Below are 25,405 nucleotides of genomic sequence, written 5' to 3'. Positions count from 1 at the left end.
GAAGGTACTGCCACAAGTTTAGATTTGCCTGTTCACAGCTGGCTTTTCCCTCTAAATCTGCTGTGTCATCCACGTGGACACTAAAGGCTCTTATGTAAGAATGCTGGTCATAGCAGAGGTGGAAATAAGTCAGGAAGCTTCAAGTCCAAAGGTACTGTGGTGAGAAACAAGCAAGTCAAGTTGATTCCCTGCTTCTGATGATCTTCCCCAGTTTCCACATTTAAATCAGTTAAATGCAGTGGTGGACACTGTATTTACACCCTTCAGTAAAAGTACTAATACCACATCACTGAACAGAAAGAGTATGAGAAAATGTAAATCTGAAAAGTAACAAGTATTAGTTACTTGTGACTTAGTTGTCAGGCACATGCATAGAGTAAAAAGTACAAAATTTCTCTCCAAGATTTAGGTGGGGACAAGTATAAAGTTGCAGAAAATGGAAATACTCCATTTGTAGTACCTTGAATTTGTACTTAAGTACAGTACTTGTATTCCCTGTCCCCTGCTCTTTACCCATGACTGTGCACCAAATGCACCCTAACCGTGATGTCCAACAGCAACGGCCATTAGACCGTTTTTATTACAAACATGTACACACAGACACCTACACTCAGTACTACCCAGAGAACACTACAAACCAAAGTGCTACTAGTTACTCATCCTGTAGATGGCATTTATTTGCACATCTGTTCATCTCTACACTATATTTGTACTATTTACACAATACTTGTCATCACTACAGTGTTTCTTCTTGATCTGTGCCTTGTTATTGTTCATCTTCACCCCTGTCTTAACTTGTAAGTATTTAAATTCACAGTACTTTGTTATCCTGGTAGTTTTTAAACCTTTGTTGTCTTGTTTTAGTACTTGAATATACCAACACTGGGCTCTGTGAGAAACAGCATCCTCTGTATTTCCTGTACATATGGAAGAATTACGGTTACGTTGACTCTGATCTTTGAACTTTTTAGACTTTGAAAGTATTTTTAACAGTAACCTGTTAATAATTATCTCTCTGTGCGGGGGTAAGACACCAACATGCTATCCATTAACTATTCATACCTTACTCATCTAGAAAGCTTGCCATCTGCCATAAATTTATAGTAGTTCTCCTCAGAGTCCAGTTCACTTCATGCTCACACGACTGTAAAACACGTTTCAGCGATGACCTCGATTAAGGTCGTACATCATTATGAGACACCTTGACCCAAGATAGCGGCACTACAGGTGAGTGCTGCTCAGCAGAGTGTCCTCATTCTTTTTCTTCAAGGAGCAAACTGCAGCCTGGTTCAATACATTATTGTCTCTGCAGTGTTCCTGATTGCATTGTAGATGACAAGATCCAGGTTTGTCCAGTCCTCTTTGTTTCTGCCAGCTCTGATCAATCTCCCGTCCTTCCTCACTCTGTTGCTGTTTTTCTTTGACTTTTCTCTCAGGGTTGACAGTAATGCCCTCCAGTGATGTTACCTGACCATCATTTCGCTTGAAAGACCAACCTTGGAACAAAAGACCAAGAAACAGAGCAATCATTCAGGAGCAAACAGCAAACCAGGAAGAGGTTAATTAGTGGAGTAGTATGGTGGTTGAGTTTGTATCACAATAGAAACAGTGAGGGAACGGATAGAAATTTGATCAATCATTCAATTCGTTCATTCATAAACTTCTTTCATTGAAAAGTCTGACTGAAGATATTTACCTCTTCCCTGCCTGCACAACAGGGTCACCTTGGTGACAATATTATCGAGGGGCTGAAGCGAGGTCATCCAAACAGGAAGATAGTCCCAGTTCTGCAGTCTAAGCGGCAAACAATCAGGTCTATGTGCCTGGAGCATGTTTACTGTTGCCACAGATATGACTATTGTAATGATTGGTACACCAATCCCGGTCATCACCTTCCACCCGGCCATGGAGAGGGCAAACACGAGGGATGGGAGCACCAGGAAGCAGAGAAGGAGGTACAGAACAGCAAACCAGCGGTACCTGTGTGTGTGTGTTTGTGTGTGTGTGTGTGTGTGTGTTAGTAATAGTAATTGCTTTCATTTGATAGTTCAGCTACCATCCTTAGACATTTAGTTAGTTCTTAGCAAAAACAAACTTTTGCAAATTGTACCTGGCAGTGCGATTACCAAGAGCACAGGCCATACGTATGGGTAGGCGCGTGGCTGGTATAGGATACCACAGCAGGATACCAAAGAGGTTAAAGAAAAAATGACATAATGCAACCTGTAACAAAAGAGGGGTGAGGATAAAAGACAGCAGCATGGAAGTGAGACAGAGAAACAGAAAACAAAAATGAGAGAAAAGCAATAAAAGGCCCATTTACATATAGGACATGATAAAAATTCCAATTGACTAAGAAATGTCCAAAAATTGTGAGAAATGCTCCATCGTAATTTACAAGAGCCCAAGATGACATCTTCAGATGTCGTGTTTGACCATCAGTACAAACAACAACAATATTTCATTTGCAGTTACATAAGACAGTATTATTATTTGGCATTTTTTCTTGAAAAATGACTGAATCTCTGAATTGTCAAAATAGTTGCAGATAAATTTTCTTTTGACCAAGTGACTAATCATTTCAGCTCTTCATCCATTTATTCTATTTATTCTCTGTTCAAGGGGGCGTGGACTTTTTCTTCTCTCTTCTGAAGGAGGGCAAACCAGAAAAAGCATCGCCTGGAGGTTGCTGAGACCAAGGTACTTTTTATTACTTTCTTAGTGTTAGCTGCTACAGTGTAACATGGTTGCGATGTTTTGGGTGTTTGGCAGGGTGTGTGTGTGTGTGCATATCCATGTGTATACCTGTGTGGCAGCAGCTAGCTTATCTCCTGGACTAGCCAGGGCTGCCAGTGTAGCTGTTGTAGTGGTTCCGAGGTTGGACCCGAGGGTTAAAGGATAGGCTCTTTCAATACTGATCACACCAATCCCTGAGGGTTCATAGTATGATGAAGAACAGGTACATTTGCTGTAGTTCTGCATTTGTCAGCTTCTAAATTGTAGTAAATTCAGCTTAAAAAGCGAAACACACATAAAAGATGAACAAAATAAGAGTCCTAATCCCAGTCTGTTTTTTGTCAGTGTTCTGCAGCTGATGACAAAATATGAGTGAAGATATGGGAAACTTTACTTAACAGAACAAAAACCAAACATGCTTAACTATTCTCCACTTCAGTCCTGTTAATGCTGTACCAAGCAAAATGAGTGTCATGTGCCCTGTGTGTGTGTGTGCGTGCGTGCATGCGTGCTTGTGTATTACCTATGAGAGGAGTGATCGCAGAGGTGAAGACAGAACTACTCTGAACCAGAAAGGTCATGCCCGCTCCCACGAGTAGAGCCACATAACCTGCCAGCCAGGTAAAAGGGAAGGGGAAATCTGTAGAACAGGACAGAACAAGACAGGGCTGCATATGTCCTCCTGCACACTGTCATTGTTGAAATTAAGATTCAATTCGTGATTAGTTTTAGGTTGGGATAATTGAAAAAGCTGTTGGTTTAGCTGTGAGTGTATTTAGGATCAGGGTTTTGTTAGTCCCACTATATATTACCTGTATTAACAACTTTATTAATAGCACTGGCCACATGGCCCTTCAGCAGGGAGTTGAGTAGTTTAACCAGCAATATCAGGCAGCTGCACAGCACCAAAAGGGAGCAAGCCAGGAGGATCAGACCTATAGCCAAGTCTGACAAAGAGCAGTCCACAAAGAGATGCCAACCTGTGCAGAGAGGCAGAGATGTTGCATCATGAGGATTTGATGGAGAAAGAAGATTTTTTTGAGTGAGAAACAAAATTTAAAGTCAAAATCAAAATTAAGTTGAATCAGTGAGCAGAAAGAAGCATGCATCTGGTCATAGACAAGAGGCTTGTGTTCTTGACAGTGGGGGCTGCACACACTCATGGCATCCCCCTCAGCTGACCTTAGCTACCGTATCAGTAAGCTATTAACGAATCCTCACAAGCAAGCAATGTCAGACGAGGGTCAATGGAGTAGATGTGCGGTCATTCATTTGATGGGTTTGGTAGAAAGAAAATAGTTCCTCATAAAATGCACTTTGTATTTCTTTTTTTGGGGGGGGCGTTTTGAGTACCAAAGCCAACGGTCATCTTGTTCCATTATACATAAAGACGGCAGACACCTCGACAGCTGATATCGCCAGAACTCAACAGCTCACATCAAAACAACCTAGATGGATAAATAGCACTGCAGGTAAGAGGGAAAAATATTTTTGATTTTGGGGAGAACTGTCTCTTTAAATTTAGTGATTAAAACACACTAGTACAAAGGAAGATGTATAAGAAAATGGCATACATTTCTGTGTATGTTCTGAAAGGTTGTGTGTTCCCCAGGATGTTTCATTGTCCTGTCAGATAAACAGGTAAACAACATTAGTAACACAGTTAGTACACTTGTAGTTTCTGGTTTTGTAAAATGGGCACCGTAGCAAATTAAACCTGGGATAAATATGTCAGCCAGGGAATGGAACGCAAGAAGAAACAGGCAGTAACTAGACATGAAACAGACACACTGTATGATACCAGTACCTTCTTGGTTGTGGTTTGACACCACTGCTTCACCAGGCTCTTGTTCCTCACATTGTGGTCTCCTGTAGCAATGGCTGCAATGACTGAACGATCCAGCTGCACAGAGAGAATCATGTTAGAAGATTATCAGAGCATTAACAGTTCTGTAAGAATTACTGTTTACTAGTCAGTTGTCTAGTCATCAAGTGTTCACAGGAAATGAAGGGGTGGTAAGATTATCTCATGGTAAAGCATTTTTTTGGTTTTTGGTAACCAGCTTGTAGGATCTAAGGTTGGACTTAAACAGTTTGTTCTCACCATAAACTAAAACATGACACATCTTTGTCTCCCTTACTGAGGTCTGCACAATGTCGAAATGTGAAAGGTAAATTTTTGCTCCTAAGCTGCTTCGTAGTGCTGTCGGACAATTTTTATCTTTTCCCCTGAGCACCGTTGCGTCATTTACATGTGCAAAATCAGTGTAATAGGTAACCATGTAATGTAGAATAATTATGCAGAATCTATGTAATAGATGACATTTTTGTGAGCGATCTCCATCACTTCAGTTTAAATGAAGGATATCATGTTTGCTCGTGAAGCTGTCTCTCCCCCTCACTGAATTTGCTTCTGCGTTTATCGTGAAAAGTACCCTGTGCTTGTGGAAATATGCTGAGACAGTACCTGGATGATAGTTTGGGTGAGTGGCTCAGTGAGGACTTTAAGGAGTTCAGGAGCTTCTTCTCCAGTATTGAGCTGCAGGGTGTCAACCACAGCCTGTGACATTCGCCTCAACAGCCCGCTCGCAGCTTCCAGAGGGAGAAGCACCAAAACAGACAGCCAGTTGAAACAGTCATGGACTGTAGCTCCAGCAAATGCCCTGGAATAAAGACAGTATCAGGTGTTTTTTGTTTTTTTTTTCTTTCTTTCTAGATAAACACACCAGTAAATTGTACACACTCAGCTGTACCTTTCAAACTCATCTCTCTCCCCAGCCTGCATTAGAGCAACAATGGTGTTCGTGACAGATGTTCCAATGTTGGAACCCATGATGATAGGAATGGCTGACTGGACATCCAGCACTGTACAGAAAAACATAATTGGACAAAAATGTTGCTCGTAAATTTAGACTGATTAGTTGAATGTGTGGTATTCTGTTGACCATATCAGGCAGGCGTTACATGTGTAGGCACATTATCCGTAACTAACATTGTTGTAGAATTGCTGAATACTTTAACTCACAACCAGAAGAGACAAGGCTGACTATGATGGAGGTAGAGGTGGATGAGCTCTGGACTAACACTGTCACCAGTATTCCCACTACCAGCCCTGCCACTGGGTTAGACAGGATGGCATTTTCCTGGAAGATGTCTCCTGCTACCCTGCCTGGAAGGGAGAGACGAAAGATAGACATATTGGCATAGTTTTGATATTTGAAGTCAAGTTTCATATTCACAATAATAAATGAAACATCCAGAAAACTACACGTTGCTGTATTTTTAAATGTATCTAGATGACAATGAAATTAGACAATACTTACCTCCAGCTAGTTGGAAAGCAGAGCTTAAAATGTCAAGGGAGCACACGAAGAGGTACAGGAGCAGAAAGAGGAGCGGGATTTTGCAGAGTGCCGATACTACTGTTTTCAGTTCCATATTCAGATCCTGGAGGGCATCAGTTATAAGTAATAGAAGCAAAAATAATATATTTTCAACTGTGCAATAGTACAAAACACTATATTTTATTATCTGTATCCTACCATGTGCAATTCAAAACTTAATAATGTGTGCATGTGTGTGGGTAGTTGTCCTACAGTTGTCCATTTGATCTTTGTCTGCATCTCCTTCTTTATTCATGCTATTACTGCTGTCTGTAACGACATAATTTCCCTGGTGTGGGATCAGTGAAGTTCTATTTTATCTATCTCATCTTAGTTTACGTGAACCTAATGCAGAGTGGTCATATACTGCATCAGTGCAACAAAGAGCAAAGGTTAATTACATTCACTACAAAGAAACCTTTCACCCAAATAAAATACTTCAAGCACACGCAGTCAGTAGTACAAATGCTGTCATTTCAACATACCTCTGGGTTTTGATGAAATTGTTCCTCTTCTTCAGAAAATTAATGCTGACTTTAATTGCAGTTGATAGCAAGAAATAAAGAAACAAAAACTATTTTCTGAGTGAAGAGACGAGCAAATGGATCAGAGTTTTTACAGCATACCTTGCTGTTGTTTAGGTAAAGAAAAGGGACAAGAGAGACAAGAAGATGAGAAAGAGAAGGAAGAGAGAAAAGGCAGACAAAGAAAGGGAGGTGCTACTCTGTAGTGTAGATTAACTTTGTTAGTAGAGCATGTATGACTGGTGATATAATGGATAGCTAAGATTCTCTTCCTCACCTTTATAGACTAAACCCTCGCCACCTCTTTTTTCATATTGCATCCAAAAATGAAGTTCCTTCATTAAGTTTGCTTTTTTTTTGTTTTTTTTTTGTTTGTTTTTTTCATCTTTGTACATGTGCACTGTGGCTACGTCCAGCATTTGCAAGGCATGAGGCAGCCCCATTTCTGTTCTTGTCTTCTGTAAGGATAATCTGCCACTGCTGGCCCTTAATGTGGCCTCTTCTGCAGTACACTTAGTTGGCAGTTTATTAGGTACAGTTTGGTAAATGCTTGTCTTAAAAAAACCCAATATTAATTGAATTAACTCAGTAATTTCAGTCTTCAAATAGAAAATGATGTATCTTTATCATAGTTTCATAGATATTATTGGCTGAGTTTACATGCACACATCTACCTCCTGTCTGCAAGTTAAATATTGCTTTAATAACGGATTTCTATTTTATATTGTAATGGGGAAACCAGGATCCAAGTGCAGCACTGACTAGACAGAGAAGCACGTAAGTTCATGGATACTCTGGTCCAGAGAGGGCAAGGCAAAAGTCTTAATCAGGGTCACGAAGCAGGGGTCTGTATCAGGATTGGAGAGCGGGCGAGGTCAAAGACAGGCAGGGTCGGGAATGGGATATCTGTTGGAGAGTAATCGCTGGAGAGTCTTGCATCAGGGCTAAGAACAATCTGGCGAAGAGTGAGTGATTTTGATTAGTCTCAGGTGTGCGCTGGCTGAGCAGGTGTGCAGATGAGGGAGAGAGTGGCAGCAGAATCAAATGTCATCCCTATAAACGTAGATCAACTTACAACTGTGAGAAAACTGTTGCAGTTTGCAGCTTTGCACTAGTAGCTTGCTTACTTGGAGTGAGATTTTACCAACCAAGAAATAATTACACTATAATGATGAAATTACTTAAGTAAATGCTAATACTAAATACTTAACCAAATACTTTAAATATTGTTTGTACCAGCACATCTGTAGTGAAATGATCATTTTCTATAGTACAGTATGGTTTAATTATGTCTTTCATCCACTTTGAACTTACAGTGAAATCAGCAAATGTTCGTGTGCTAACACACTAAACTAGGCCAGTGAACTTGGTGAATGTTGTACTTGCTAAGCATCCACTTGATAGCGTTGTCATCCTATGTTAACATGCTAATGTTAGCATAGCAACTCAAAGCACTGCTGTGCCAAAGCATGCGGCCCACAGCCCCCAATTCTTCTTTGTACTCTAGATTATGTACTCTACGTGTGCTGTGCGGTCTCTTGTTTTCATATCTTCTTAATTTGTATCTGAGTATGAAAGGTTTGAGCGTATCGTTTCTGAGAGAGTGGAACTCCTGACCATCATGACTTAATTCCTACATGCATTCAGATTTTATTTTGAGATTCTTCACTTATGTGTCAAGCATCTGATAGCACAGTATCAATCACATGTAGGCATACACCACACAAACGTGCTTTTATTTACCTGATTTATCACATAATTACTTTCATTTCCCTCTCTTTCCCTCCCTCTCTCCCTCCCTCTCTCTCTGTAGGAATGGAGATCAAAATCAGTGTGTGACAACAATTACTTTATTACAAGTCGACTGCATGGTCAAGTGTAGATAAGACACATTCTCAAGAAGACATCAGAGAATACAGTCGTAGAAAGAAGAGAAGTCTGAGATTATGAATGATTATGATGAAACCACAGCCTTCCTGGGCAAATGGGGACGTTTCCAGCAGATAGTCTTCTTCCTGCTCTGTGTCACCACCATCCCCAATGGAACCGGAGTTTTATCCATCATCTTTGTGGCTGCTATTCCCAGTCATCACTGCATGATTCCTGAGCACAACCTGACCCAAGAGTGGCACAATGCTATCATCCCAGTAAAGGTAAATCAGTTTACAGCTGCTGAGGACAATTAGTTTGCTTACTTCAAGTGAAAGTTTACCATCTGACCAAGAAACCATTCTAAACTATGACAAGGTACTTCATACGTGTCTTTGGTGCCAGTAAATTTTTGAGTTGCATTATCGCAGTGTTAATTTTGACAAGAATTTTAAATTTAGTTTTAGTCTTTGCCACTTACTGAAAATCGTTTTGAATTCAGTTTTAGTCTCATTCATTTAACTGAAAATTGTAGATGGTTTAAGTCACAGAAAGTGTTACTGACTTCCCATAGATAAAGTGCAGTAAAACAGTTATGTTTCCTCACAGATCATCCTCTTTATTTTCTGCATACATGGCACTGTGACAGGATGTACAGTAAAAGTGAAGCAGACCCTGTAGACATGGCACACTGCCCTCTACCTTTGCATACAACCTGGAGAAATACAAATACTGTGAAATGATTTGGTCCAACTTATATTCCTACTCATTGACTGGGGGGGTCGTCTCTCCTCTTCCTTCCCACCTGACATGCTGGTGAAGATGAGGCACTCATCTTTCAGTGGCCAGTAGCAGCTAACATTACATTGTACCGAATATGGTTTTAGTCAGATGTGTACTGTATTAAGTTTCCCCTGTTGCTCTGCTATGCTTGCTGTATAGTCAGTTTATAACTCTACATAAAGAGTGCTATGGCCACATACCTTAGAAGAGTATCTTTAAGTTTGTTTATGGAAACTCATGTCACATGCTTCGCTGCTGTCTATGAATAATTATCACATTATAATGAATGCTAACATGCTGATGCTTTCATACTTAATTATATTGTATATTTTTTATATTTTATCATGTTATATAATATGTATTATGTTTTCTAATACATATTATATAACATTAGATTTGGTTATACTTGGTACATTGCTCATATAGTACATCTTACATTCAAAGAAAGGTACAGAGGCCTCTTAGTAAGAGTTAACCTACTTGTTAGAGGTCAGGTAGTCCATAAAGTAATCCCAGCTTCCTAGAGCCACAGGTCCCTTGCTCCTTATTCTCGTCAACATAATCTCACATGATGCTGTTTATATTTAATTATACTTATATTTTTAAATATTGCTGTTATTCTTGTTTATTATTTAATTATATTTTTTGAGAACACTCTTTCTCCCTTAATTTTATTCTCATCTTTATCCTTCCTTATTGTATATATTTTATGTTTATGTGTATGTTGAACCTGCTGCTGCAACAAAAGAATTTCCCAAATTTGGATCATTGTCATCATTGTGTTTATCAGGTGGTGGATGGGAAACAAGAGTTAAGCAAATGCAGCAGATACAAGCTGGATGTGGTCAGAAATCTGTCTGCTCAGGGACTCATTCCTGGGAGAGATGTCAACCTCACAGACTTGGAACAGGAGGCCTGTCTAGACGGGTGGAGCTACAGCAGAGACATCTACCAATCCACCATAGTCTCGCAGGTGTGTCTGTGTGTTTGTGTATACACCTGCAACAGTTGTAGTTAAGGATCACAGATCATCACAGGTTATTTTTTCCAATATTCTTTTAAGATTTTTGAGAATTGTGACTGCTTTGTGTTTTTAGTTTTCCTAAATGTCTTTTTCATACATGGCTGTCCCAGTTTGACCTGGTGTGCAGTGATCAGTGGAAGCAGCCATTCAGCTCCACAATTTACTTCCTAGGAGTCCTTGCTGGATCCTTCTTCACAGGACAGCTCTCAGACAGGTATTGAGAACATAAACTCAATGCATATGTAAAGCTTTGAAAAGTTATTTTTGAACATATTCACGTAGTTTTCTTTTTACTTCACTTGTCTGAGCAGATTAAAGACAAATAACCATTTGGGGGAAAACAATTGAAAAAGTAATTAAAAGTGAAAAGATAATAGGATTTCATTTGATTTGATCAAATCCCGTTATTAACAATATTATATTGTACTTTATTATGAAAGAGAGCAAAAACAGTGTTCTTATGCTGAATAAGAAATATACCCTTCACTGTAGTGTCATTTAACAGTGCTAAGGTGGCAACACAATGTGGTCAGCCAACTATGGCTAGAGGTACAATAAAATCTGATGAGATTTTGTTAGTCAAAGGTCACTGTGACATTACGTCTGTCCAATTCCCATAAAGATATCTCATGAACACCTTGAGAGAGTTCCTTCAAGTTTTGCACATGCACTTGGACTCAAGGATGAACTGATAAGATTTTGGCACTAACTGTGTTTTCACAAAACAAGTTTTGGCCATAAATCAAGAATTGATTGGCTATTTATGTTAATAATTTCATACAAATGTCTGTCAAATACATCAGTTAGGATTATTATTGTCAAAGTGATGTAATGTATGTTTGCATGATCCATTTAAATTATATCAGTTCACATTGAGTTGACAGTCTGGCTTTGTGAATCTTGGCGAACTCTCCTCCAGTAAAGATAAAGGGTTTGGATGTAACTCTGCTGTGGGAATATTAGAGTCTAACCCTTAGATCGGGGCACAGCACTGTGGCGACAGCATGAAAAGTCTCGTAGTGTTGCCTAAAGCAGGATTATGTTGCCCTTTCACTGATTTATCTAAGGCTTTCAAAAATGTTACCCATCAAATTCTTTTGATATACCTAGATTGTCGTGGATTTGATGAAAAATTGCACAGTTGGTTTGCAAGTTATCTCAGTGGTACAGCTGTGGCATTGTGACCAATGGCTGTCAGTCAGGTTTTAACAAAGATGTGCCACAGGGTTCTAGTCCAGGACCACTTTTATTCGTTATTCTTTTACATGAATTAGGTGAAAAAGTTAGAAACAGTACAATTCATCTGAACATGGACAACACTGTTCTGTCTACAACAGTGTCCTCTGCTGTCCAGGCGGTTTTAGCAGAATTAGCATTTTGATCTCTGTGCTGTACAGCAAATTTGGTAAATTGATCTGAAATTACTTTTAATCCCAACTAAAGCAAATTGCATGCAGCAGTCCCACTGAAATGAATATTATTACTCTTAATGGGACTCCAAGCTGTTCATTATAAAACATGAATGAACTGAACTTAAGTCATGAAAAGGAAAACTTTCTATGTTTATTTGCATTCTTCTGCCTTCCATCTCAAACCTTAGATGCAGTCCAGCATTCAGCAATAGGTCCCAAGACTATTTGGTCCTCGAGAACCATGTCAGTAATGAGGCTTGGAAATTAGCAATCAGTGCATTTTATCTTCAGCATATTTGCACTTAACTAATTAGTATTAAAGTATATTCAAAAGAAATCATTAAAGTAACTTTTGAAGTAACTTTTTACCTAAAGATTTTTGGTTCCAGCTTCTCAAATCAAACGTCTTATTTTCTATTGTTCTTCTTTTATTCTTTGTGTCCTCAATATAGATATGGAAGGAAGCCTGTGTTTTTTGGAACCATGGCAGCTCAGGCGATTTTCACTTTTCTTCAAGTCTTCTCCCCTTCATGGACAGTGTTTGCCATCCTCCTGTTCTTCAGTGGTTTGGGACAGATCGGCAACTACCAGTCTGCTTTTGTGCTGGGTACATATAAACACCTCCTGCTCTAACTGTTAACACAATATTTTCTCTGTACTACATGTATGTGATGTTCATGTCCCTCTTTTTATATTTCTCTCCCTGCAGGATCAGAGATCTTGGCTGGCAATGTGCGGGTCCTGTTCTCAACGCTGGGTACATGTCTGTGTTTTGCCATTGGCTACATGATACTCCCACTCCTTGCTTTCTTTTTTAGGGACTGGAAATCTCTCTTGATGGTCATCTCTCTGCCTTGCCTGCTCTACATCCCCCTCTGGTGGTGAGTTAAAGTAAGATTAAAATTCCTCTCCTGCCATTGATTAAACCCCTAAAAAGTCATCTTTGTTCATCAAAATTAAATGTAGAAGTTTTTAAAGAAAGAAATGAATCCCGTCACGCCTTAAGTGCCTTATGTGTCACTTTCTATAAGATAGGATTCCACCTATAAATAACAGGAGCCTGAGGCATGTTAGGCATGAAACCCTGGCTGTGTGAATCCATGTTTTTGAGTCTGCTTTCTTAAAATCCAACAAAGTATTGTCCAAACAAAGGTGTAAGGTTATCATGCTCTGCAATTAGGATCTAGCTGTATCTGTCCCACTCTTCCTCCACTGTGATTGGACATCTGGGTAAAAAGGGACAGTGACAAGTGCAGCATTTTATCCATAGCTGAATGTCTTTCAGCTCTCCAGACAGAAGAAATGGCGAATGTGCAGCGCTCAGCACACAGGCACTTTGTGTCTTGTCACACTTCTGGGCTTTGTAGCATAGAGAATATACGCAACGCTCCAACTGTTCGCACCATTCATTTTGAAGGAGCAACAGCCAATGGGGAAACTTCATCACTCAGCTGCTCAGTCCATCAGTCAGCGGTTGTAGGCCCAGACCCACTGCTGTTTTCCAGGCAGAAAACTGATTTGGAACAAAAATGTGACAACAGTTAATAGTATTAATCTCATAGGCAACAAGAGTGTCAAAGGATTTCCTTGGGAAAACAAAATGGAATACTGCATCCTCCAAAACTCTTTCCCTGTCATTGCATCTAAAGTATTTTTGTGAAACCTGCCCCTGAACCTGTGTGTCTCTGTGTTGAATACTGAGGCAGGTTCATCCCAGAGTCTCCTCGGTGGTTGCTCTGTCGGGGACGAGTGGAAGAGGCTGAGGCCATAGTAAGAGATGCTGCTAAGAAGAACAAAGTTGAAGCCCCACAGATCATCTTTCAACTCTGCACTGTAAGTTGAACCAAACAGAAAAGGACAATATTGAAGCCAAGACAAGACAGCTTTTGCTTGCTTTAGTTATTCCTCCCATTCATAGCTTCGTTAAGCTTTGTTACAATTAGCTTGATTCAGTCAAAACATTTAAAAAGGTTTAAAAAGTTTAAAACAGCAAGTTGAGAGTGAGGATTTGTATCTTACAGGCTGATGAGAAGAAGACATGTTCTGGAAAGGAGGAACGTTTAACTATCTTAGATCTGATAAGAATCAAACACATCAGAATCTCAAGCATCATTCTCTGCTATTTGTGGTGAGTCTGAGCATTTCTTACACGTTTACACACATTATATTATCTGTTAGACTATATTTAGTACATTATACTGGATGGCCTAAAGCGCATGGAAACTCCAATATTATATCAATATGTGAATCTTATTACACCAGATTGGCTGAAATGGAGACGTCTGACAGGCTACAGATAATTCCCTTTTGAAAAAAATGCCTGAGGTCATTGAGCTTTGGCAGGAAAGTCTTCCAAACCCACACGCAAAAGCTATTTTTAAACAGAGGCACAGTGCTCACTCTACATAAGGCACACTGGGGCTATATTACATCCTTCCCAGCAAACTTCATGGAGAAATGTGAGGACAGAACAGATCACAGATCTGTTTTAACTCCATGGTCTGTGGCCAAGCTAGGATGAAAACACAGAGTCTGTCTGCACGTCAGTGTGTTGTTCACTATGAAACCTGTTTGTAGACGGTACTGACTGTTGGTCGGACAGAACAAAATACTGATGATGAAGATGACCCCCTGGGCTTTGTGAATTTGTGATGGGAATTTTTCACCTTTTCTGGCATTTTGTAGACATACGAGTCATTGATGAATTGAGAAAAGAATTGGCAATCACATGGTCAACCACTGATCAGTTCTTTCTGACTTATATCCCTTTCTCAATATCTCTGCTCTCTGAATCTCTGTCTCACTTAGGTTTACTCTCATTAGTGGCTATTATGGCCTGTCCCTGAACTCAGCGCAACTCAGTGGCAACCCCTACATCAGCTGTTTCATCTCAGGAGCTGTAGAGGTGCCAGCGTACATTTGCTGCTGGCTGGCACTGCAGCACTTACCACGCCGACTATCTGTCAGTTTCACAGCATTCCTGGGAGCACTGTCCCTGTTCTTCATTCAGCTGGTGCCTCATAGTAAGTAGTGAGAAACCCCTAAATTCCACTCGGCATGGCTGCACTGCGTTTCGGCCATGACATGGCCACTGGAGCTGATCGCAAGACAATGCTAGCAATACCACCTAACACGCCCTGTTTCAGAAGCATCCCAGAAGCATCTCTCCACTCTGCTCCACGGAGAATACACACCCAGTGTACCAATGCCATGCCATATGTCAACAATAAACACAATGAGAATGGACAAAAATGACTATGTAGCCTACATACCCATGGTAGAAGCAGAAATACGAAGGAAAAATTGCTAAATGAGAAAAAATATTTTTGAGACATTAGGCATACTTGGAACATACTCAGCATATAGAAAGACAACAGAGTCTCATTCAGTCCTCACATGGTTTAAGGAACATGTCAACAAAAACCTAAAGCTACAAGAGTGACTTCAAATAGTTCCCTCTCTGCCATTTGAGCTCTAAAACTGTACAGGACAGTTTTACTGTATCCTTGCTCACTTTTCAGGACTCAAACGAATTGGCTCATTCTATTATATTTTGAAGATACTATTCTCTGTCTTTTTCAGCTTTACCAGAGCTGGCTATTACGCTGGAGATGCTGGGTAAATATGCCTTTACCGTCAGTTCCACCCTGTTGTATCCCTACACAGCAGAGCTGTACCCAACAGTGATCAGGAGCACAGCGACAGGGCTATGCGGCACATCTTCCAGAATTGGCTCCTCCTTGGCACCATTTTTGTTCAATCTGCGTGAGTAAACCGGTCTTCATAAACTTTCAACTTGCCCGTTTAGGCATGCCAGAGAGGACCCAGGCCTCCCTCCCATCCTAATTTTCCCTTTCCCCCCCTGACAGGTACTTACTTTCCATATGCGCCTTATATTATCCTGGGGACTCTGACTCTTGTGGCTGCCTTTGTCACGCTCTTCCTACCAGAGAGCTTTGGACACCCTCTACCTGAAACTATTGACCAGATGCTGAAAAGAGAAAAGTGAGATGCTACTACTGCTCCTTGTAGACAAACTAATGATTTTTGAAAAAGTAAAGGATGCATTTAAGATTTTTTAGGATTAGAATTACGAGAATTACATCTGCCTAACTACTTAAGAAAATTAGTTATTACATTATCCTCATCATCATCCTTTTGAGTGTGATAATAGCAACATTAGTCATTGCAGTAAATGCAGCAGCTCATAATAGTAATAATGAAGTTGAAAGCAGTGAGGACACATTCCTAACTCTTGTTACCCAGCAGGTAGCAGCTGCATGTGCAGAACACTAAACCAAATAATGTTTGTGTAATGTGTTTTTTCTCTCTTTAACAGGTTGAAATTTCCCTGCATCACTCGAAAAGAAACACCAGAACCTGCGGTGCCTTTGGAAAGTCGGCTGTGATTCATTAATATTTAAAACTGACATATTGTATTTGTTTATCACAAACGCTGTTCTGTTTTACATTATTTGTTTTGTTTTCATTGTCTTTCATCCAAACTGAGCTGGTTGTTTTTCTACTCAGTACATTTGGTCATATATAATATATTATAGGGTGTCACTATTGGGACACCATATCTAATTCTGTATATATATGTAATATAATCAGTCTTTAATTATTTATTGTTATACCCAGAATTAAAATTATACGCATTCACATTTAAGCAAAACACGTTTAAGCTTTTGCATTTTCTGTTTCAGGATTTAAGATACATTTGATTTTCTTATCATCGTCATTTCAATATCCCATTCCCTTTTTTGACATTATGGCCTCATTATCCTGAGTACTAAAATATAATAGTAGTTTATTTGCTATCTTGTCTTTTCATTTTCCATTTTAGTTGAATGTGTGAGAATAACACCAAACCTGACCTCCCTTGCTGCTACAACTGTTTATTTGACATTAATAAGCCTAGTTTACACTGCCAATAAAAACCATGAACAGATTCTTCATTTCAAAATGATGAACATTGTGTGTTGTTCAGTACTTAATGATGTGCCAAGAGAGGGATCCATTTACTAGGATGAACACAGAACAAGTTCAAAAGATTTATGGGTAATTTTGTGGGTAGTCATGCATTAACACTCAGTGAAAAATCCTGCTGAAAGTGCAGTTTAAAGTCTTGCCAGTGGAGAAGTCACTTCAAACCATATTTGCTAGCAGAGCAGAGCTTGCTCATTCCACATACACTGAACATAACGTCATTGGGCTGAGAGTTGGGCAAGTCAGAATGACTGACAGATGGATAAACACACTGCTAATTTTGGTCCTTTCATGGATTTGTGTATAATAAGAAATATATAAATTAATTCCGGCCTCTTCGTTGAAACATACTTTAGAACGAGCAGCAGAGTGCATAGTAAATCAGTAACATCTTTGCATCTTCATAACATTTCATTATCAGTGTGTTTTGACCTAAAGCAGATGTTTTCTGCCTGTGAGCTCTTTTCTTATCTCTCTTGTCAGGTGATTTCAGACAGGTACCGAAAACATCATCTCAGTGAAGTACACAGCTGTTGGAAAAACTACCTCTAAACCTGCTGGTAACGTTGTTCTTTATTTACCTCCATTAACTTGTTAGTTTTTCTTGAAGTGAACACTGCAGAATAATGTTTTTAGAACCTATATTCTTAAAAGCATTTAAAATCTTCCTTAAGATGAGAAAATGCACGCGATAATTATGAGATTTAACAGTTTTTATCCAGATAGAGCACATCTGCTGATCAGATCTCCAGCCCCTTACGGGTAGAAGAAAACAACTGCTCTCTATTTTCTCTATGTTAAAAAAAGCATACATCATAACCAGCTGTGAAATGCACTCCCAGTGTTGTTTACAACACCAATTGAAACCAAAGACCAAAGCAGCAGTGTCCTAAAAAATTGCCTCCTAAAATAAATGTCAAACTAAAGTCTAAGACGATTGCATGGCACTCTAATCTGCATTCACGTATATGACACTGTTAGATTTGATTGTATGACTTTAGACTCTCATTTTGAAAAATGTGCTCAGAACTCGTACTCGCCCTCTTTGTTGCTTCGCCCTCTGATCTAGACTGACAGGATAATCTTGAGTGTCACTGTTGACCCTTAATGTGACCTCTTCTGCAGTACACTTAGTTGGCAGTTTATTATCTCTCTCTCTCACTCTCTCTCTCTGTCTCTCTCTCTCTCTCTCTCTCTCTCTCTCTCTCTCTCTCTCTCTCTCTCTCTCTCTCTGTAGGTAGAAAGAAGAGAATTCTGAGATTATGAATGATTATGATGAAACCACAGCCTTCCTGGGCAAATGGGGACGTTTCCAGCAGATAGTCTTCTTCCTGCTCTGTGTCAGCACCATCCCCAATGGAACCGGAGTTTTATCCATCATCTTTGTGGCTGCTATTCCCAGTCATCACTGCATGATTCCTGAGCACAACCTGACCCAAGAGTGGCACAATGCTATCATCCCAGTAAAGGTAAATCAGTGTACAGCTGCTGAGGACAATCAGTTTGCTTACTTCGAGTGAAAGTTTACCTTTGACCAAGAAACCATTCTAAACTATAAGTCAAGTCAACTTTATTGTCAATGCCGCTCTATGTACAGGACATGCACAGATCACAGAATTTAAATATCGTTTCCCTCAAATCCCTGGTGCAAACAGCAATACAGTAGACATAAAATATAAAATGTAATAGAAATTAGAAAAGAAAAAATATAAAAGAAACAAGTTAAAATCTATCTAGGAATCTAGGAAAAACATGGCAATCTAAGATATACAATATGATATGGAAATACAGCATGTTATGAAAATATGAGCAGTCTGTCGCTTACTGAAGAACATCAGTGTTCGTGGGGGGGTGTCGTCTCTGCTCTTCCTCTGCTGTAATTTTTGTGATCACAATTTTTTTCATTTACGTTGTCGTTCCAATTTAGTCATGCAATTAAATGACATCAAGGTGCTGTATGTCTTAATTATTTCTATAATATTCTTACAGGCACTTTGAGTTTACAATGAAGCTACTGTGAAATTTGCATACAGCAGAATCCTGAAATGGTGGTTTGGTCCCTGGCCTCGGCAGTCCACATGCCGAAGTATCTTTGGGCAAAACACTGTAATTAACCTTGTAAACCATGCAGAGGGATACTGCCACCACCTGGAATTTATCAGCAAGGTTTCTGTCAGAGGAATCGAATAAACCCACACGGGACAGACAGCAGTACTCTATAAAATATGTTATTAATCTTTCTAAAATGGTTAATAAATTAGGGCGCAGGAATACAGTGGCTATAAGACACAGGCAGGCGAGAGACAGCCAGCAGGGGAATTACAACTCAGGCTGTCGAGCTCACCCCAACCCATAAAGAGCTAGATAGAAACTGGACTGGCATTAAACACAAAGCACTCAGGTTGAAATCACAGCACGCCGCTGCACGCCTCAAACAACACATCACTGCACACCTCAGTTATACAGCACACAATACACACTGGAGCCACGGCCCGTATTGATCCCCACAAGGTTGTCATCCCCCCGATTCAGCCTACCCACTCCCTGTGCAATTTAAAATGAATTAGTGACACAAATAAACTAACATAACATAACCTAACATATAAGACGCAACTATAATAATAAGACAGGGACAAAAAACACAGATGAATAATACTCGACTAGCCCGTTGGCGAGGAGCCCTACATGCTGATGCGTTCATTCTTATAAGTATGCTTTCATACTTAGTCATATTGTATTTTTATTATAATATTATATAATATGTATTGTATATTATGATACAAATTATATAGCTATATATTTATTTAATCTAAGTGTATTTGAAGAATTGCTGTTATTCCATGTTTATATGCTTAGTTATATTTTTTGAGAACTCTTTCTCTCTTTGCTTTAGTCTCATCCTTACCTTCCCTCTTGTATATATATATTATGTCTATGCATATGTTTAACCTGCTGCTGCTGCTGCTGCTGCAACAAAAGAATGTCCCAAATTGGAATCAATCAAGTAAAAGTCTAAGTCTTTCATGTTATTGAATTACAAAGTGTTATCAATAACATTTGTCATTGTGTTTATCAGGTGGTGGATGGGAAACAAGAGTTAAGCAAATGCAGCAGATACAAGCTGGATGTGGTCAGAAATCTGTCTGCTCAGGGACTCATTCCTGGGAGAGATGTCAACCTCACAGACTTGGAACAGGAGGCCTGTCTAGACGGGTGGAGCTACAGCAGAGACATCTACCAATCCACCATAGTCTCGCAGGTGTGTCTGTGTGTTTGTGTATACACCTGCAACAGTTGTAGTTGTATTTTTTCCAATATTCTTTTAAGATTTTTGAGAATTGTGACTGCTTTGTGTTTTTAGTTTTCCTAAATGTCTTTTTCATACATGGCTGTCCCAGTTTGACCTGGTGTGCAGTGATCAGTGGAAGCAGCCATTCAGCTCCACAATTTACTTCCTAGGAGTCCTTGCTGGATCCTTCTTCACAGGACAGCTCTCAGACAGGTATTGAGAACATAAACTCAATGCATATGTAAAGCTTTGAAAAGTTATTTTTGAACTTCTTCACATAGTTTTCTTTTTACTTCACTTGTCTGAGCAGATTAAAGACAAATAACCATTTGGGGGAAACAATTGAAAAAGTAATTAAAAGTAAAAAGAATTTGATTTCATCTAATTAGATCAAACGCTGTTACTAATAATATTCTATTGTAGTTTATTATGAAGTATTATGAGCAAAAACAATGTTTTCGTGCTGAATAAGATAAATCAGCCAAGGCCGTTGTTGTTAGGAGCTTCAATTTAGTTGAATCAGAGAGGGGCATCAGTCAAATGAGCTGAATAATTATTAAGCAATTTTCAAACTTTCCTATCAAGCTAAAGTATTCAAGAAACTGGTGAACGATCTCAGCACTTCATTTTGGAATTTTATCAATCAGGGTTTACATTATGTTGCCCTTTCACTGATTTATCTAAGGCTTTCAAAAGTGTTACCCATCAAATTCTTTTGATATACCTAGATTGTCGTGGATTTGATGAAAAATTGCACAGTTGGTTTGCAAGTTATCTCAGTGGTACAGCTGTGGCATTGTGACCAATGGCTGTCAGTCAGGTTTTAACAAAGATGTGCCACAGGGTTCTAGTCCAGGACCACTTTTATTCACAATTCTTGTAAATGAATTAGGTGAAAAAGTTAGAAACAGTACAATTCATCTGAACATGGACAACACTGTTCTGTCTGCTGTCCAGGCGGTTTTAGCAGAATTAGCATTTTGATCTCTGTGCTGTACAGCAAATTTGGATTGATCTGAAATTACTTTTAATCCCAACTAAAACAAATTGCATGCAGCAGTCCCACTGAAATGAATATTATTACTCTTAATGGGACTCAAATTGAAAATGTAACTATTATAGATACCTCGGTTTTTGGCTGGATGACAAGCCGTGCATTATAAAACATGAATGAACTGAACTTAAGTCATGAAAAGGAAAACTTTCTATGTTTATTTGCATTCTTCTGCCTTCCATCTCAAACCTTAGATGCAGTCCAGCATTCAGCAATAGGTCCCAAGACTATTTGGTCCTCGAGAACCATGTCAGTAATGAGGCTTGGAAATTAGCAATCAGTGCATTTTATCTTCAGCATATTTGCACTTAACTAATTAGTATTAAAGTATATTCAAAAGAAATCATTAAAGTAACTTTTGAAGTAACTTTTTACCTAAAGATTTTTGGTTCCAGCTTCTCAAATCAAACGTCTTATTTTCTATTGTTCTTCTTTTATTCTTTGTGTCCTCAATATAGATATGGAAGGAAGCCTGTGTTTTTTGGAACCATGGCAGCTCAGGCGATTTTCACTTTTCTTCAAGTCTTCTCCCCTTCATGGACAGTGTTTGCCATCCTCCTGTTCTTCAGTGGTTTGGGACAGATCGGCAACTACCAGTCTGCTTTTGTGCTGGGTACATATAAACACCTCCTGCTCTAACTGTTAACACAATATTTTCTCTGTACTACATGTATGTGATGTTCATGTCCCTCTTTTTATATTTCTCTCCCTGCAGGATCAGAGATCTTGGCTGGCAATGTGCGGGTCCTGTTCTCAACGCTGGGTACATGTCTGTGTTTTGCCATTGGCTACATGATACTCCCACTCCTTGCTTTCTTTTTTAGGGACTGGAAATCTCTCCTGCTGGTCATCACTCTGCCTTGCCTGCTCTACATTCCCCTCTGGTGGTGAGTTAAAGTAAGATTAAAATTCCTCTCCTGCCATTGATTAAACCCCTAAAAAGTCATCTTTGTTCATCAAAATTACAAATTTAGAAGTTTTTAAAGAAAAAAAATGAATCTCGTCATGCCTTAAAATGGCATAGATATAACTCTCCATCTTTGCCTACATTTAGTATGTGCAGATATACCAATATATAAGTCAGCCTCTATCTCCACCCACCTCCCCACTGCTCACCTGCAGCTCAAGCATACCTGCTCACCTGCAGCTCTACTCGTCTAACATGCAGTCAACATGCATCTGATTTTCTGTTTTGCTAGCTACTACATGCTACACAATGACAATTGGTAATATAGGAGTAGTTCGTCCATACATGTTTGAACTGGAAACCAATTCCAAAGAAGAACAAACTGTGCAGGGGGGCCAACAATTCGATGTTATACAATGATGTCTTTTATATGTCACTCTCTGTAAGATTGGAAACCTAACAGTTACAGTATAAATAACAGGAGCTTGAGGCATGTTAGATATGAAACCCTGGCTGTGTGAATCCATGTTTTTGAGTCTGTCATCAGTCCTCTGCAGTTCCAAAGCGGAAATGCTCAGCAATGGCGGTGACTGTTTATTTTGCTCTGGATATGTCTTGTAGCTTTTAAAAACATTCCATTAAAAACTAAATTCTTATTGGTGAGCATCTTGTTTTTGTTGCTGTTAGGAACAGTTTTTAAAGACAGCTGGTTTTGATTATCATCATTGTTTTTGTAAACATAAAAAAATGCTTTCTTAAAAACCAACAAAGCATTGTCCAAACAAAGGTGTAAGGTTATCATGCTCTGCACTTCTGTCCCACTCTTCCTCCACTGTGATTGGACATCTGGGTAAAAAGGGACAGTGACAAGTGCAGCATTTTATCCACAGCTGAATGTCTTTCAGCTCTCCAGACAGAAGAAATGGCGAATGTGCAGCGCTCAGCACACAGGCACTTTGTGTCTTGTCACACTTCTGGGCTTTGTAGCATAGAGAATATACACAACGCTCCAACTGTTCGCACCATTCATTTTGAAGGAGCAACAGCCAATGGGGAAACTTCATCACTCAGCTGCTCAGTCCGTCAGTCAGCGGTTGTAGGCCCAGACCCACTGCTGTTTTCCAGGCAGAAAACTGATTTGGAACAAAAATGTGACAACAGTTAATAGTATTAATCTCATAGGCAACAAGAGTTACAAAGGATTTCCTTGGGAAAACAAAATGGAATACTGCATCCTCCAAAACTCTTTCCCTGTCATTGCATCTAAAGTATTTTTGTGAGACCTGCCCCTGAACCTGTGTGTCTCTGTGTTGAATACTGAGGCAGGTTCATCCCAGAGTCTCCTCGGTGGTTGCTCTGTCGGGGACGAGTGGAAGAGGCTGAGGCCATAGTAAGAGATGCTGCTAAGAAGAACAAAGTTGAAGCCCCACAGATCATCTTTCAACACTGCACTGTAAGTTGAACCAAACAGAAAAGGACAATATTGAAGCCAAGACAAGACAGCTTTTGCTTGCTTTAGTTATTCCTCCTGTTCGCAGCTTTGTTAAGCTTTGTTACAATTAGCTTGATTCAGTCAAAACCACCCCAGCTTTTGAAAAAACAGCAAATTGAGAGTGAGGATTTGTATCTTACAGGCTGATGAGAAGAAGACATGTTCTGGAAAGGAGGAACGTTTAACTATCTTAGATCTGATGAGAATCAAACACATCAGAATCCCAAGCATCATTCTCTGCTACGTGTGGTGAGTCTGAGCCTGTTTGTAGACGGTACTGACTGTTGGTCGGACAGAACAAAGTATTGATGATGAAGATGACCCCCTGGGCTTTGTGAATTTGTGATGGGAATTTTTCACCTTTTCTGGCATTTTGTAGACAAACGAGTCATTGATTAATTGAGAAAAGAATTGGCAATCACATGGTCAACCACTGATCAACTGTATCTGACTTATATCCCTTTCTCAATATCTCTGCTCTCTGTATCTCTGTCTCACTTAGGTTTACTCTCGTTAGTGGCTATTTTGGCCTGTCCCTGAACTCAGCGCAACTCAGTGGCAACCCCTACATCAGCTGTTTCATCTCAGGAGCTGTAGAGGTGCCAGCGTACATTTGCTGCTGGCTGGCACTGCAGCACTTACCACGCCGACTATCTGTCAGTTTCACAGCGATCCTGGGAGCACTGTCCCTGTTCTTCATTCAGCTGGTGCCTCATAGTAAGTCGTGAGCATTTGAGCTCTAAAACTGCACAACTTGCTCACTTTTCAGGACTCAAACGCATGGCTCATTCTATTATATTTTGAAGATGTACTATTCTCTGTCATTTTCAGCTTTACCAGAGCTGGCTATTACGCTGGAGATGCTGGGTAAATATGCCCTTACCATCAGTACCACCCTGATGTTTCCCTACACAGCAGAGCTGTACCCAACAGTGATCAGGAGCACAGCGACAGGGCTATGTGGCACATTTTCCAGAATTGGCTCCTCTGTGGCACCTTTTTTGTTCCATCTGCGTGAGTAAACCGGTCTTCATAAACTTTCAACTTGCCCGTTTAGGCATGCCAGAGAGGACCCAGGCCTCCCTCCCATCCTAATTTTCCCTTTCCCCCCTGACAGGTACTTACTCTCCATATGCGCCTTATATTATCCTGGGGACTCTGACTCTTGTGGCTGCCTTTGTCACGCTCTTCCTACCAGAGAGCTTTGGACACCCTCTACCTGAAACTATTGACCAGATGCTGAAAAGAGAAAAGTGAGATGCTACTACTGCTCCTTGTAGACAAACTAATGATTTTTGAAAAAGTAAAGGATGCATTTAAGATTTTACGAGAATTACATCTGCCTAACTACTTAATAAAATTAGTTATTACATTATCCTCATCATCATCCTTTTGAGTGTGATAATAGCAACATTAGTCATTGCAGTAAATGCAGCAGCTCATAATAGTAATAATGAAGTTGAAAGCAGTGAGGACACATTCCTAACTCTTGTTACCCAGCAGGTAGCAGCTGCATGTGCAGAACACTAAACCAAATAATGTTTGTGTAATGTGTTTTTTCTCTCTTTAACAGGTTGAAATTTCCCTGCATCACTCGAAAAGAAACACCAGAACCTGCGGTGCCTTTGGAAAGTCGGCTGTGATTCATTAATATTTAAAATTGACATATTGCATTTGGGGCTGCACGGTGGCGCAGCAAGTAGTGCGCGTGCCTCACAGTAAGAAGGTCGCCAGTTTGATTCCCGGGTCGGGCCTTTCTGTGAAGTTTGAAGTCCTCAGCTGGGTTTGTACCTGGATTTTGCCACAACTTCTCCAAATTGATGTCTTTCTTTGCTTGAGGAACTACCATAGCAGAGCAAACTACCCAGTGATTGTACTTAAACCACCTGCTGCTACTGAAAACTGTGTCAAATATACAGCCTTTAGCTCAGAGTGAGTGCTCA

The 25,405-nt window shown here is 39.8% G+C and overlaps 3 protein-coding genes across 3 annotated transcripts; 2 read left to right on the top strand and 1 right to left on the bottom strand.

Moving 5' to 3' along the window:
• Positions 1-1,221: 1,221 nt before the first annotated feature.
• LOC139344996 (sodium-dependent phosphate transport protein 2A-like) lies at positions 1,222-6,174 on the bottom strand. The gene is given in 12 exon segments (XM_070983442.1): positions 1,222-1,496; positions 1,697-1,980; positions 2,111-2,223; positions 2,806-2,930; positions 3,260-3,376; positions 3,549-3,716; positions 4,311-4,417; positions 4,524-4,639; positions 5,204-5,399; positions 5,490-5,601; positions 5,762-5,905; positions 6,060-6,174. Coding segments are annotated over 12 exon segments (1,872 nt in total).
• Positions 6,175-8,589: 2,415 nt separating this feature from the next.
• LOC139344722 (organic cation/carnitine transporter 2-like) lies at positions 8,590-16,140 on the top strand. The gene is made up of 11 exons (XM_070983072.1): positions 8,590-8,796; positions 10,086-10,268; positions 10,430-10,533; positions 12,184-12,338; positions 12,441-12,612; positions 13,438-13,564; positions 13,753-13,859; positions 14,540-14,754; positions 15,314-15,496; positions 15,601-15,736; positions 16,071-16,140. Exons 1-11 carry the CDS (start codon positions 8,590-8,592, stop codon positions 16,138-16,140), a joined length of 1,659 nt encoding a protein of 552 aa, XP_070839173.1.
• A 1,842-nt stretch (positions 16,141-17,982) lies between these two features.
• On the top strand, positions 17,983-25,105 carry LOC139344758 (organic cation/carnitine transporter 2-like). The gene is made up of 11 exons (XM_070983131.1): positions 17,983-18,189; positions 19,797-19,979; positions 20,119-20,222; positions 21,522-21,676; positions 21,779-21,950; positions 23,297-23,423; positions 23,605-23,711; positions 23,965-24,179; positions 24,294-24,476; positions 24,580-24,715; positions 25,036-25,105. The coding sequence occupies exons 1-11, from the start codon at positions 17,983-17,985 to the stop codon at positions 25,103-25,105; spliced, it is 1,659 nt and encodes a 552-aa protein (XP_070839232.1).
• Positions 25,106-25,405: the final 300 nt, after the last annotated feature.

Source organism: Chaetodon trifascialis, chromosome 16 (genome assembly GCF_039877785.1).
Source record: "Chaetodon trifascialis isolate fChaTrf1 chromosome 16, fChaTrf1.hap1, whole genome shotgun sequence".
Classification (NCBI taxonomy): domain Eukaryota; kingdom Metazoa; phylum Chordata; class Actinopteri; order Chaetodontiformes; family Chaetodontidae; genus Chaetodon; species Chaetodon trifascialis.
The sequence above is the reverse complement of the archived record's forward strand: the minus strand, read 5'-3'. Positions and strand labels throughout refer to the sequence as shown.

Bases quoted from the DNA above. Each gene is read 5' to 3' on its own strand.
- LOC139344722 (XM_070983072.1), top strand. From the start codon at position 8,590: ATGAATGATTATGATGAAACCACAGCCTTCCTGGGCAAATGGGGACGT. The intron at 10,269-10,429 runs GTGTGTCTGTGT...TGGCTGTCCCAG, and splicing joins AATCCACCATAGTCTCGCAG to TTTGACCTGGTGTGCAGTGA. The intron at 10,534-12,183 runs GTATTGAGAACA...TCCTCAATATAG, and splicing joins ACAGGACAGCTCTCAGACAG to ATATGGAAGGAAGCCTGTGT.
- LOC139344758 (XM_070983131.1), top strand. From the start codon at position 17,983: ATGAATGATTATGATGAAACCACAGCCTTCCTGGGCAAATGGGGACGT. The intron at 18,190-19,796 runs GTAAATCAGTGT...TGTGTTTATCAG, and splicing joins ATGCTATCATCCCAGTAAAG to GTGGTGGATGGGAAACAAGA. The intron at 21,951-23,296 runs GTGAGTTAAAGT...ATACTGAGGCAG, and splicing joins CTCTACATTCCCCTCTGGTG to GTTCATCCCAGAGTCTCCTC.